The sequence below is a fragment of the Pantherophis guttatus genome, chromosome 8 (genome assembly GCF_059756535.1).
Source record: "Pantherophis guttatus breed Tessera chromosome 8, ASM5975653v1, whole genome shotgun sequence".
In the NCBI taxonomy this organism is placed as follows: domain Eukaryota; kingdom Metazoa; phylum Chordata; class Lepidosauria; order Squamata; family Colubridae; genus Pantherophis; species Pantherophis guttatus.
Window position 1 is genome coordinate 11699552 of NC_142070.1, and position 13413 is coordinate 11712964.

Genomic DNA, 13413 nt, shown 5'->3' on the forward strand with positions numbered 1-13413 from the left:
TCAAAATTACAGTGTTACAGAAAAGAGACCACACCAGCTCTTTGTTGAAGGGAAAGATTTATTGCGCAAGTTTCAGCAACGATAATTCAAGCAAAGTCTGAACCCCGAAGGGCTATTACAGTCAGGTTTATATACTTTTATAATCCAGATATACAATCGAGATATTCATCAACTATGCATGATTATGCATAGTTGCACATAAGTATAACATATGCACATAACTATGCACATAAGAATAAAACAATCCAATTTCCTTGTTTTCTCCATGAGAAGCAGATAAGGTGATCAATCTTATGCCACATTGCCAACCCAAGTAGGTGCAGTCTTCGATCTTATTGTGCCATTCAACATTTCTCTAAACAATGACACAATTAATAACCTGGTGCTATTCAAGGGTGAAATTCCTCATTTTTCTATTTTAACAGCGGCACTGAAAAACGTGATTAATGACCAGTTCCAGTGGTGGGTTCCTCCCGGTTCCGCCAAGCCGGTAGCAGTGACGATATGATGTCACCGAACCGGTTCTGCCCCCCCTGCCCCCCCGCCCCTGTTATTCTTACCTTTTATTTGGCCCCACCCCCAATCTATTGCTGCCTCCTGAGTCCCAGCTGATTGGCTAGAAGTAAAAAAACTGTTTAAACTCTTGCCGTGGGGCTTCAAAGGGCCGCCCTACAACTGATCAGTGTTAAAAAGCAGTGTGGTGGTAGACCGGTGCCTCCAAAAACAAATGAGTAGATCAGTTCCTGCAAAAATAAATGGGTAGACCAGTGCCTCCAACAACAAATGAGTAGACCGGTGCCTGCAAAAATAAATGGGTAGACCGGTACAGCTCTGCAAGCAGTTAAAAGCCTGGTAGACCAGTACCTCTGCTAAATCCTAAAGAATTGTCACATGACCATCACACCACACCCACAAAATAAGCCATGCCCACAGAACCATTTAGAACCCACCCCTGACCAATTCTCATAACAACCACAATATCCTCATGGTCATGTGATCAAAATTCAGACCTTTGGCAACCAGACTATATTTTACTGGTCATGTGATCCCCATTTGCAACCATCTTAGGTGGCTTCCACCAAGCAAAGTCAATGCGGGAAGCAGATTTACTTAATGACAGCCTGATTCGCCTAACAACTGGAGCGATTCGCTTAACAACCTTGGCAAAAAAAAAAAAGGTCGTAAAATCAGCCATGATTTCCTTGAAAACTGCCTTTGCTTAGCAACAGAAATTCCAGTCCCAGATTTGGTTGTAAGTCAAGGTCTACTTGTAATGGCAAACCACTTCGGAAATCTTGCTGAGAAAAGGCACTGCAGGGGCCGGTCCACACAGTTGTGAAGAAATTGGCTTGAAGGCAGTGGTGGGATTCAAATAATTTAACAACCGGTTCTCTGCTCTAATGACCAGCTGAATAGGCGTGGCTCGGTGGTCATGTGACTGTGTGGGCATTGCCAACTCAAGATCACTCACATTGATGGGTGCTTTGCCTTAGCTGTTACAATGTAACAAGGGTTAACCAGAGAGGCAGTTTCTGTAAGCAGGGCAATAAAGATTAGGCTAGAAACAACACCAGAATGTTTCCTTCCTGCCTTCCTTACAGGATTAGTCCTGTAAAGTGGAAAAAATCAAAATAAGATTTCTTCCAACAACCGGTTCTCCAAACTGCTTAAAAAATTAACAACCGGTTCTCCCGAATAGGTGCGAACTGGCTGAATCCCACCACTGCTTGAAGTTATGGTGGAAAAAAATCGGGAGAGAAAGAATGTGAATCAAATTTCACAATGAGCAAATGAAGGTAGAATTAATGTGTGAAAAGGAAAAGGATGGTTGGGCGTGTAAGACAAGCAATAATAGCTAAATGTTATTTTTGTAGGAATCATACATCTGAAGGGACCAATGTAATAGGGCTTAGAATTATAAGAAAGGTAGGATTTAAGCAAAATTGCACGTATTGCTAATAGTAAAACCAGCTTAAGGGATTGTAAAGGTAGTGTGGAAAGTACACCCCAAAAGACAGTGCCAGGAACCACTAAAGCAGTGCCAAAAGACTTAAGTCAGCCCTACCCCTTTAAGAAAACCAAGAAGCACCAGCTGAAAGGAAAACTCAGAGCAGCCAGAGCAGATCTGAGAAGTAGTAGTCAACAAAATTTTCTGGGATATGTTTTATACTTTTGCCCACGTAACTTTTACTACTGTGAGTTTCACAGCGCGTTTAAAGATACAAGGATAGTTTTAGAACGAGCATGCCTCCAGTTCTTCAATACAGGTGGTCAACTTATAACAATTTGTTTAGTGACTGTTTGAAGTTATACGACCATTTTTCACACTTATTACTGTCGCAGCATCCCCTTGGTCACGTGATTTATATTTCGATGTGTGACCACTGGTTCATATTAGTGACGGTTGCAGTATCCCGGGGTGATGTGATTACCTTTTGCAACCTTCTGACAAGCAAAGTCAATGGGGAAGCCAGATTCACTTAACAACTGGGTTACTAACTTAACTGCAGTGATTCGTTTAACAACTGTGGCAAGAAAGGTCATAAAATGGGGCAAAACTCACTTCACAAATGTCTCACTTAGCCACCCCACATTTTGGGCAAAATTGTGGTCCTAAGTCGAGGAGTACCTGTAGTTAGGGTTTTATTAAGCAGATAAAGGCCCTGAGCAAAGTCAGATTATGTTATCATTAGATTTGTAGACAATCAAGGTTACAGAGTCAAATTACTAGAGAGGAACAAATGGCAGATCAGGTCAATTGTTTCTTGACATAATTGATATTTCTGCCCTAACCCAAAGGTGATTTTTCAAAAGGCAACTGGACTTCGTTCTTCCATTGCTTTTGGAAAAAAAAAATAAAGTCCACTTGCCTTTTGAAAAATAGACCTTTGGGACAATCAGAGTAAACAATCAGAGTAAATCTACTTCAAGAATTTCAAGTAAAAGAACTTTAATTTTACTATGATATATGATGGTCTCAGTGAAATGAAGCTCCATGATAGTGGTGGAAATGGACAGAGATCCAGCTGTCAGGTGTAACCATCCGGAGCCACTCAGGAATAACAAAAGTCAGTAACTTTATGGTCTACCTACTATATTACAAGAGCCAAATTATTTAATTCGTTTTAGTTTATTTTAAATTTTGTATCTATATGTTTTATTCTATGGCTGTTCACCGCCCTGAGTCCTTTGGGAGTAGGGCGGTAAACAAATTCAATAAAATAAATAAATAAATAAACCTCACTAGACAGCTTGTGGGAATAGCCAGATAAGGTTTCGTGAATCTTGGGGGAGGTCAAGCTTATGCACTTGTGGCTGCTCAAGGACTCCAAGCTAGGCCCTTACTTGACTCCTCCCTCCAGCCTGCCTAGCATTTCCCACATCAGCATTAGGAAAGTAGCTAGGAGAGTAAGAACAACAAAGTTTACTAACTAAACAATCACATACACTAGTTTTTCTTAAAATGGTGTTCTCCATATATGTTGTTTTATATCTCCTTTAATTAAAGCTGTGATGGCTGGGAATCACAATAATTCTAGTACCTCGTATCTGGACAACAAGCAGTTCCAGGTAGGCTAGTTATGGGTAATGGCTCTAGATTGTAACTTTACCTTATATTCTCCAGTTACTACATCTTGCAAACCAAAATCACCAGTAGCCTTAAAATAGGAACGGCAGAATGATAGATACACTGATAAATCTTCAAAGGTCTAGTACGGTTTTTAAAAATTTCTAATTGTTTAAAAGCAGCTGCAATCAAAAGGTTTTGTTTTCCATTTTGAATGAAATAGGGAGATCAAGCCAAGACAGGACAAACAACAGCAGGTTTTTGTGTGACTGGATTTTGAGCTTTGAATCAGTACTAAAATTTAACTTCGGAGTTAAGAATATGCTTAGAATTATAAAGCAAGGGTGCCTTTAAATAATGGTATTTCCTACAAGCTACTATACTGCATCTTACTTCTCAGAATTGTAATGAAAAAAGGATGAATGTAAAAGAGCTTAGGATGAAGTCTTCTAGAATATCCCCATTTCTTTCCTTTTTTTGATATCTCTCTGGACTTGGCAGAGAGAACAAGCTGGGAAACACGCCACAACGCAGGTATCCCCACAGATGGATCCCTGTTGAAAAGAAAAGAAACCAAATGGATCCATAACCTTTTCAATAAAATCATGATGTAGAGATATGGAATCATGAAAAGCTAATTCTGTGTTGGATGGCAAAATACAGGCAGTCCTTGACTTACAACAGTTTGTTTAGTGACCCTTCAAAGTTACAAAGCAGCAGGGTAAGGGGGCACTGAGGGGCTACCACCAAGAATATCTTTTTTCATTGGTGCCACAGATGACAATCCTTAATCCACGGGACTTGTAACATATTCTGCCTTCCCATCCTTGTGGGTCAGGTAGATGTGATACCGTATTTTTCAGAGTATAAGATGCACCAAAGTATAAAACGCACCTATCTTTTTTTGGTGAGGAAAACAAGAAAAAGAAATCTGCCTCCCAGCAATTTTGGCTCGTTGCAGCAAACAGCAAACAGCCTGTTTTACTTTCATTTTCGTTTTCAGCATAGCTTGATTAGCACAAGGAAGAAAAAAATCTGCTCCCAGCAATTTACCTCCTTGCAGCAAGCAGCAGAAGCCCGTGCAAAACATCTGAGAGCAAAACAGCTGACAGTCGGGAGGCTGATCCAATCAACTTGTGCTAATTAGGTTGTGCTGCAGCTGAAAGGAGCTGTTTCTTCTTGCTGCCTGCTGCAAGGAGGTAACTGCTGGGAGGCAGAGGCTAAAGGGTGGGGGCCAGTTGGTGGGCGGGGCTACATTCAATGCATAAGACGCACCTAAATTTTCACCCCCTTTTAGGGGGGGGAAAGGTGTGTCTTATACTCTGAAAAATACGGTTATGTTTGACATTGAACAAGTGCCATTTTTATTTTCATTCCCATAATTCTGAAAGATTATGGTCGGCTGCAGATAACAGATGAAAGAACTATCTGTTCACTTCTCAGGTCAGGGTTCTTTCCTCACAAATTTCTGGATTGTGTAGGTGCTGCCTTTCTGAGCGGGTCTAGGACAGCTCGCCACATCCAACCCGCCACGGCCAATTCTCCATGGCCAATTCACTGCGGGAAAACTTGCAATGTGACAAGAATTACACTAATATTGAAGAAAGGATGGAAAAGAATCCTTGAAGTGAACCCTCACTGAAGAAAGGATGATCAAGGAGGGATGAAAGGAAATGTGAATGACCAAAATTAAAATAATTATTCTAAATAATTAAATTGAATTGTTGAATTTTTCTTTGGTGAGTTGTCCCGTGATGAGTTGGCCATGACAAGTTATCCCACAGCAAGTTGGTTGCCCCCGTCCGTTTCTGAGCTGGTATTTCTCTCCAATTTCACAAGTATTTCTTAAGATTCCAGTTTGTTTGTTTTTTTAACTAGAGTTTATAAACCTGATGTTTGTCTAGTCTTAGGCAAGATAATCTACTTACAGGGAGATTGTATTTTGTCCTGTAAACAGCTCGCATGGTGACAGTTCCGCCACAGCAACAACATTCATTCATAGCTGTAGCAACTTGGCATGACAAACAAGGGAAGCAGAAACATCCACAGAGACCTATAGAGAGGAAGAAAAAAAAAACCCTGTAGAAATATTTTGGCACAGTGTTGAATGTCATAAGATTTATAGCCCAGAAACTGCAAATTATGCTATTTCTGCAACATCAAAACTGCAAATGAAAATGCTAGTTAAGACATAGCAGAGGGGAGGGCTGAAAAAAACTGATGTACAAATCGCATTAAATTAATAGCACACTCCATTGTAGATTTAAGGAAATTACTGTCGGAAAGAGACTGGCTGAGCCAGGGAATGGAATCAAACAGGGAACTAATCTGGAATCCCTACATGGGCATAAGAGAGTGAAGTCTGATCTTCCTTGAATGCTGTTTTTTATTATTATTATTATTATTTATATGCCGCCCTTCTCCGGAGACTCAGGGCGGCTTACAATGCGTTAAGCAATAGCCTTCATACTTTTGTATATTTTATACAAAGTCAGCTTATTGCCCGCACAATCTGGGTCCTCATTTTACCTACCTTAGAAAGGATGGAAGGCTGAGTCAACCTTGAGCCTGGTGAGATTTGAACTTGCAGTAATTGCAGGCAGCTGATGTTAATAACAGTGCTTTAATCTGCTGCACTACCAGGGCTCCTGTTTAACCTTATCTAGTCTGACCCAGGTGCAAACCACCAGTCTTCCTATGTTATAGCTACAGTAATAAAATAGTTAATTGAATTCTTCCTACGTAGATCTGATTAATTGTGCCTGACAATTACCAACAGAAGAGAATATTTGTAACTCACAGGTGAGCTGTTTTGTCCTCGATGTTCTCTGAACTTGGTTGTTTTGTTGCAGATGTTTCTTTACCCAAGTAAGTAACAGCTTTAGTACTAGCATGAATGCTGTCCTAGCATTGATCATATTCCCTACCTGGGTAATGAAATATGTGCAAGAAAACAACCAAGCTCTGAAAACAGCAAGTTTATGAAAATTAAAATTCAAAACCTCAGGAGAACATCATATTCTTTTCTTTAAAAAACAAACAAACACATTTTAGCATAATTCTTCAGTTGTGTAGTATCAGGCACAAGAAACCAGGTGCCACAATAGAGTTTACTTCATGCTTTATACCAGAATCTGAGCTACTAATGGTCAAGGCAGATTGGCGCTAAATAAGAGTCAACAGAATTCATGGGGAAAGGGGCTGGATTTAGATCTCCTGTGGGAGGATAGCAGTGGTAGGTTGCTATTGGTTCGCACCGGTTCGGGAGAACCGGTAGCAGCAGCGGTGGGAGGCTCCGCCCACCTGCCCGAATGTCATCAAATATGATCTGAGCATGTGCGAGCGAACCGGTAACAAAGATAAGTGATACCCACCCCTGGAGCATAGCAACTCCAAACTGATGGTGCGTTTTGACCCCACCCTCGGGCTCAGCCTGGACATCTCCTTTAAAGTTCCACACACAACTTTTAATAACATAGAAGACGTGTCTCCTTTTATATCTCGCCATCCTAATTCCAATCCAGGGGGCTGTTCAATAATTAAACATCCATTGCTCAAATTATAAAGAATAATTTATTTCTGCAACCTCTCCAGTCTGTAGGGATATTCAGCCCAATCTTCCCAAGTTCCTAAGAAGGCTTTGAGAACCCCACTTTCAGTTATTGGCCTGGTCACTTACAGACTCCACAGTCGCTAAAGCAGTCACATAAGTCCGTTTGCCAATTGTTTGTCTTGGGCTGGGCTGCCACCACTTGTGGCTGAGTGACAACCTTTGGCTGAACACTCATTGTGGGCAATATTCTAAGAAAAAGAAAAAAAGAGAGTCAAAAAGAGAAGAGATAAACGAACAGGCTGGGTAGATCATGATTTCAGTCCCAACTCCACTGAATGGAATCTGGTTGCTAGATTGGATTCTGGATGAGGGTTTTCAGATACACAAATTTGTACTGTGAGAATCTTTCTCTCAACCTGGGACAGAGCCATACTGAATGTCCAGTTGCCCTCTGTCATTTGCTTCCTCCCTTAGTTCAGCTTCCTCCCTTAGTTCAGCTTTGCGATCTTGAAACTGGGTGGCTGCTGGGAAGCCATTGACTTATCTCACTTTCTGAAAGCAGAGCAATGCTCTGTCCTATGGCTGATAGTCAAAGACAATCTAGTATTCTAGTATGACAGTGTTACTTTCTATCCTACATCTTCCCTTTTTTTTTTTGTCTATGAAGATTCTCAATCATCCAGGTCATGGTTGTCCCAAAGGTGCTTTTCCATGCTGCACTATTAACAAATAGTCTTATAGGAACAACTGTAAGGGATGGAAGCAAATTTTAATATCTGCAGAGTGTCTTATCAATCAATCAATCAACCAAGCAATCAGAATAGAGCTGGAAGGGGCCTTGGAGGTCTTGTAATCTAACCCCCTGCTCAAGCAGGAGACCCTATACCCGTGATGGCGAACCTATGGCATGCGTGCCACAGGTGGCATGCGGAGCCATGTTGCCTGGCATGCCAGCTCAGCTCTCAGCCTCTCTAGGAGTCTCTGGAGGCTGGGGACAGCACAAAAGTCACTTCCTGTCCAACCGAAACTTGGAAAACGGGCCATTTTAGGCCTCCAGAGGGCTTCCGAGGGGTGGGGAAGGCTGTTTTTGCCCTCCCCAGATGCATAGAGAGGATCTGGAGCCAGGTGAGAAAGAAAAACGGGCTTACTGGGCCATCGCGTGCCAGGAGCGGGAGAGGAGGGGTCGTGTGCCCAGGGGCAGGGCAGGGCGCATAGAATTATGGGTGTGGGCATGCGTGCACGTGAATGTCCCCCCCCTTCCTGGCACACGATGGCAAAAAGGTTAGCCATCACTGCCCTATACCCATGTTGGCGAACCTATGGAACGTGTGCCAGAAGCGGTACGCTGAACCATCCCGCGAGGGATGCGCGGCCCCGCTGGCTCCTCTTCCGCGTTCCTATGCACACATGCGTGCCGGTCAGCTGGCCGTCGCGCATGGGGGATCACCGAAACCCGGAAGAGCAGCGTTCCGTTGCGCATGCATGAGCCAGCACCCAAACATCCGGGTTTACGTTGCAGCTGTTCATTGGGCGTGCGTCTGTGCCAGAAACCGGACATTGGGTGCTGGCTCGCACATGCATGATGGAACGCTGCTTTTCCGGGTTTTGGTGCTCCTGTGCGCGTGAAGGCCAACAAGGCCGCGCGGTCCAGGTGGGATGGTTTTGTGTGCTATTTCCGGCACGCAGGCCGGCACATGGTGATGTAAAAGGTTAGCCATCAGATAGATGGCTGTCCAGTCTCTTTTCTTTAAAATCTCCAGTGATGGAGCACGCACAGTTTCTGAAGGCAAGCTGTTCCACTGGTTAATTGTCCTCACTGTTAGGAAGTTTCTCCTTCATTCCAGGTTGCTTCTCTCCTTGATTAGTTTCCATCCATCGTTTCCTGTCTTGCCTTCTGGTGCTGTATCCCCTGTATTGCAAGCAGCAGAGATTCTTCACGGCCACAGAAAAACTGTGTTTTCTTCTTGTTTCTCCTCTTTAAATTGTAGTAGACAGCATAGATATTCAATAAATAAAAATAAACAAGCATTTCAAAATTTAGACATTGGGAAGATGTAAGGGTGAGAACTAGAAATGAAATGCTTAATTTCTCCTTAGCTTTCCTCTGTAAAAATGGTCACCTTTATATCTGTGTTACTTTTGAATCTACTCCCCCCAATTTTTTTTTAAAAGTGGATTCACATTCTGAAATATAATACAAATTTCACAAGAGGGTCTCTCAGCAAGCAAATTTGATCCAGGGAGATAAAAACTTGGAAAACTTTATTAGGTTAGAATAAATACAAAAGCAAAGGCAGAAAAATTTCCAGCAAAGCAAGATTTCTTTTATTATTATTATTATTATACAATTTTTAATATTTTATAATATAGCATGCAAAGAGAATACAAAAGTAAATAGTAGGGAAATTCGGGAAGGAAAAGCGAAATGGTTAGTGGGGGAAAGCAAGGGGAAAAAGAAAAAAAAAGGCATTAACTTCCGACTCCCTTTAGTGCAGTAGAATAAGGCATTCACATCTAATCTCAACTTTTTACTGTTACATAATAGTATAAACTAGAATTTCTATAACAACAAATCTATCTGATTGGTAAAACCCAAAATCAAAGTTTCATTTTTTTTTCCTGCGTCAAGCACGAAGTCCAGCAGCGGTTTCCAAGCAGAAATAAAGGTATTTGTATTTTTTTTCTTTGATCAAAACAGTCAATTTAGCCATCTCTGCTAACTCCATCAGTTTTTGTAGCCATTTATCCATTGTGGGGATTGAGGTGACCTTCCATTTCTCTGCGTAAAGTAAACTTGCTGCCATCAACATATATGATACCAAAGTTCCAAAAAAAAATTTCCAAGTCTTTTTGCATTAAAGTCAAAAGAAAAGTCTCTGGTTTTCTTTCTTTATTCACTTTAAGAGAATTCTCTGTATTAGCATATGAATCCTACTCCAATATTTCTTTGCTTTATCACACAAAGCAAGATTTCAAGCATTTTTTTTCCCTGTCTTCTTCCTCTTTTGGCTTCTCTTTGCCAAGCTATAATAAACTCTGCCCACTGGCTGACTCCTGCTTTTGTGTTTTAAAATTGACAGGGGATTACCCTGCTAGACAATTGGCTAGATAGTTTTTTAAAATGAGGAAGTAATTTTTGTTTCAGTCAAGTGGGGAAAAAAAACAAACTTAAGGGAAAAAAACAAAAGAAATGGTAGGAGGAGGAATGAAACTCGATTTAGATGAAAATGCGTAGAAATTATCTTTAAATCGACTCTTCCTTGTCCCGTCTTTAGAAACAATTCTGATATTTCTGTCTTTTTCCTGTTTCAGATTCTAGGAGTCAAATAGCAGATCCCTCACTATTTCTGACCCTTCCAATACCTCTGATCATTTTATTTGATTTGTATCTTGCCTTTGTTATTATTTTTTTTTACAAATAATTCAAGGCGGCAAACATGCAACACACATTCCTTCTCCCATTTCCCCATAAAAAAACAACAACCTTGTAAGGTGGATTGGGCTAAGAGACAGAGCCTGGCCCAAGTTACCCAGCTGGCTTTCATGGCTCAGGAGAAACTTGCAGTCTATTGCTTATCTCCAATCCTATTTTTTGCTAGAGCAAGGATGTCAAACTGAAGGCCTGGGTGCCGGATCCAGCCTGCGGGGTCCTTAGATCTGGCCCATGGGGCCACCCTAGAAACAGTGAAGGACCGGCCCACGGTGCCTCTGCCAGGGAACACGGACCTTGGTAAAGCTGTGGGCGGGCGGCCCTCCCGAGCTCCATTTTCGCTGGCAGAAGGTTGCAGGAGGCCTTCGCAGCCAAAAACGGAGCTCAGGAGCCCGTTTTCACTGGCAGAGTGCTCAGGCCCCCACAGGTGCCCCCAACACAAGTGACATTGAGCTGGCCATGCCCACCCTGGCCACACACACACTTACACCCCCCCCCCCCGAGGTCAAACATAACCCTGATGTGGCCATCAATGAAATCGAGTTTGACGCCTCTGTGCTAGAAGGTTCCCAGCCAGTTTCCTAACCTGAAATTATTTTTAGCTTCCAAATAAAGACAAAATCAACCAGGCATCAGCTAACCATCTACATATGACAGGGTTAGGGAACGATGCCCCTGGTAGACTGGTAGACTCCAGTTGAAAGTCCAGTTGCCTCTTGAAAAAACATATTTGGGACAACCATGATCTGGATGATTGAGAATCTCCATAGATAAAGATGTTGAACAGTGCTGGCCCGGGATGGAAACCTTAAATATCCCACTGCAAACCCTGCCAGGTAAATTGAAGAGTCATGTGGGAGAAACTGAAGGTGCATGTGTTCAAATTATTCTTCCTTGTGGGAAAAAAACCCGCATGCTGTTTTGCAAATTGCAGACCCGTGCCATGTTTGTGCCTTTGACTCTGCATTCAAATGAAACCTATTAAAAGGGTTACCTTGCCCATTAAAATGTCTGGCTTTGTAATTCCCCCAAATCTAAGAAATTTTAGAAATAAGCGCTACTCGGTGATAATCAGAGGGAGCAATTATAAAGGATAGTAAAGTAAGACTAGAGACTGGAGAATTGGTATTCACTCTATCTGAGTCAGGAAAACAATTATATGTTGAGTTCTATAGCTATACTTTCTAAAGTTTTTATAAACTTCCCTGATATGAAAATCTATTTTCAAGACATTGAGAACAATAGCCTACAACATAGATGTGATCCAAAGCTAATGGGGTTTTAAAGCAAGTCATATTAAGGTTCATTCCAAAATGATTAGTAGTACGTATTAAAAATACAATACTGAATTACTTCATGAAACCGTCCTCATCATTTTAACGTGGGCCATTATTATGTGCCAGATTGTTCCCTTGTATTCTGATCCTCTTAATTCTCAGCACCTTCTGCAAGTTTGCATCAGTCCATCTTTGGCAACTAAATCGGATTAAGGGGGGGGGAAATCAAATAAATTAATTCTGTTTCTGACCTGTGATAATGCTTTGGAGGAGTTAGAAGTCTTCTGCTAGGAACCCTTTCTTGTCACCATCTTCCAATTTGGAAAAGTCGAAAATTAATGATCAGATTACCCACCTGTTTGTTTTCCAGGGAGCTCCCAAATTTTCAAGTCTTCCTATTTAGATCCTATTAGCTTGTAATAGTACAGAGCGGTGCATTTGGTGACACAGTTGCCACTTAACCAAGCACTTAGAAGCAGCTGTGGTGTGTTCTCTGTCAAATCAAAAGATAATTACAGAGGTATTTCAGCATAGCAACTGGAAACCTGTGCAGTTTCCCAGCAAAGTAATTAGATGTTTATGTTAAAGAAAAGTACTTGCAGATCAAAAATACTGAAGTGGATTTCTGCTCATTGAAGATAGGTCTTTAAAAAAAAAAAATCTTCCTAGCATTTTCCCACAAGCACAAGGTTAGATGTTTTGGGGTTTTTTTGTCAGATCAACCTAAGTGTCGATCCATTGATTGTGACAGGAATTGACTGACCAGCTTGTCACCTGATTATGGGATGGGAGAGGGTGCCTAACCCAAAGCCACTCAGCTGGATTTCATGCCAAAGGTGAAACTAGAATTCACTATCTCCTAGTGATTGGCTTGGGTCTAGGACAACTCGGCGTGGCCAACTCAAAGCAGTCAACTTGCCATGGCCAACTCTCTGAGGCCAACTCACTGCAGGACAACAGTGACACTAATATCGAAGAAATGGTGGAACAGAATCATTAAGGAAAGTATGCAAAAGGAAATACAAAACGAAATGTGAATGACAAAAAAATTAAATATTTTTAAAATTACCGTATTTTTCAGAGTATAAGATGCACCGGAGTATAAGACGCACCTTAGTTTTTGGGGAGGAAAATAAGCTGATTGGCAGGTAGATCGGCCTCCCGGAATATCCCCAATCAGCTGTCCCCAGAGGTGAATTTTAGCAACAGGTTCCATGGTTGTGAGCTCTGTGCCTTGCTTTATTTTTTGCTTTTTTTTCTGGCTCTGAAACTTCTGAAACTCTGTTTCAGAAAAAAACTTTCTTTTCTGCCTCTGAAAGCAGAAGTTTGGGGGCTTCTTTTCTGAAACTCTGTTTTGGGGGCTTTTTTTCTGAAGCTCTGTTTGGAGGCTTTTTTTTCTGAAGCTCTGTTTGGGGGCTTCTTTTCTGAAGCTTCGTTTCTGATGCTTTATTCAGCCTCTGAATAAAGTTTGAGAAGCTGGGCGGGCGCTACATTCGAAGTATAAGACGCGCCCAGATTTTCACCCTCTTTTTTGCGGGAAAAAGGTGTGTCTCATACTCCGAAAAATACGGTATTTTTAAATACT

At 41.6% G+C, this 13413-nt stretch overlaps 1 protein-coding gene across 5 annotated transcripts; it reads right to left on the reverse strand.

The window, feature by feature from the left end:
• Positions 1 to 579: 579 nt before the first annotated feature.
• Positions 580 to 12291, reverse strand: LOC148112550 (placenta-specific gene 8 protein-like). 5 transcript variants are annotated; one of them, XM_087875020.1, is made up of 5 exons: positions 12184 to 12291; positions 8939 to 9096; positions 7248 to 7369; positions 5497 to 5621; positions 580 to 4122 (listed from the first exon to the last, which is right to left on the reverse strand). In XM_087875020.1, the coding sequence occupies exons 3-5, from the start codon at positions 7354 to 7356 to the stop codon at positions 4018 to 4020; spliced, it is 339 nt and encodes a 112-aa protein (XP_087731146.1). In that variant the 5' UTR covers positions 7357 to 7369; positions 8939 to 9096; positions 12184 to 12291; the 3' UTR covers positions 580 to 4017. The 5 variants fall into 5 exon arrangements, with proteins under 5 accessions (XP_087731146.1, XP_087731148.1, XP_087731147.1 ...); XM_087875022.1 differs by having other exon boundaries at positions 8897 to 9096; XM_087875021.1 differs by lacking the exon at positions 12184 to 12291 and adding an exon at positions 12080 to 12177.
• Positions 12292 to 13413: the final 1122 nt, after the last annotated feature.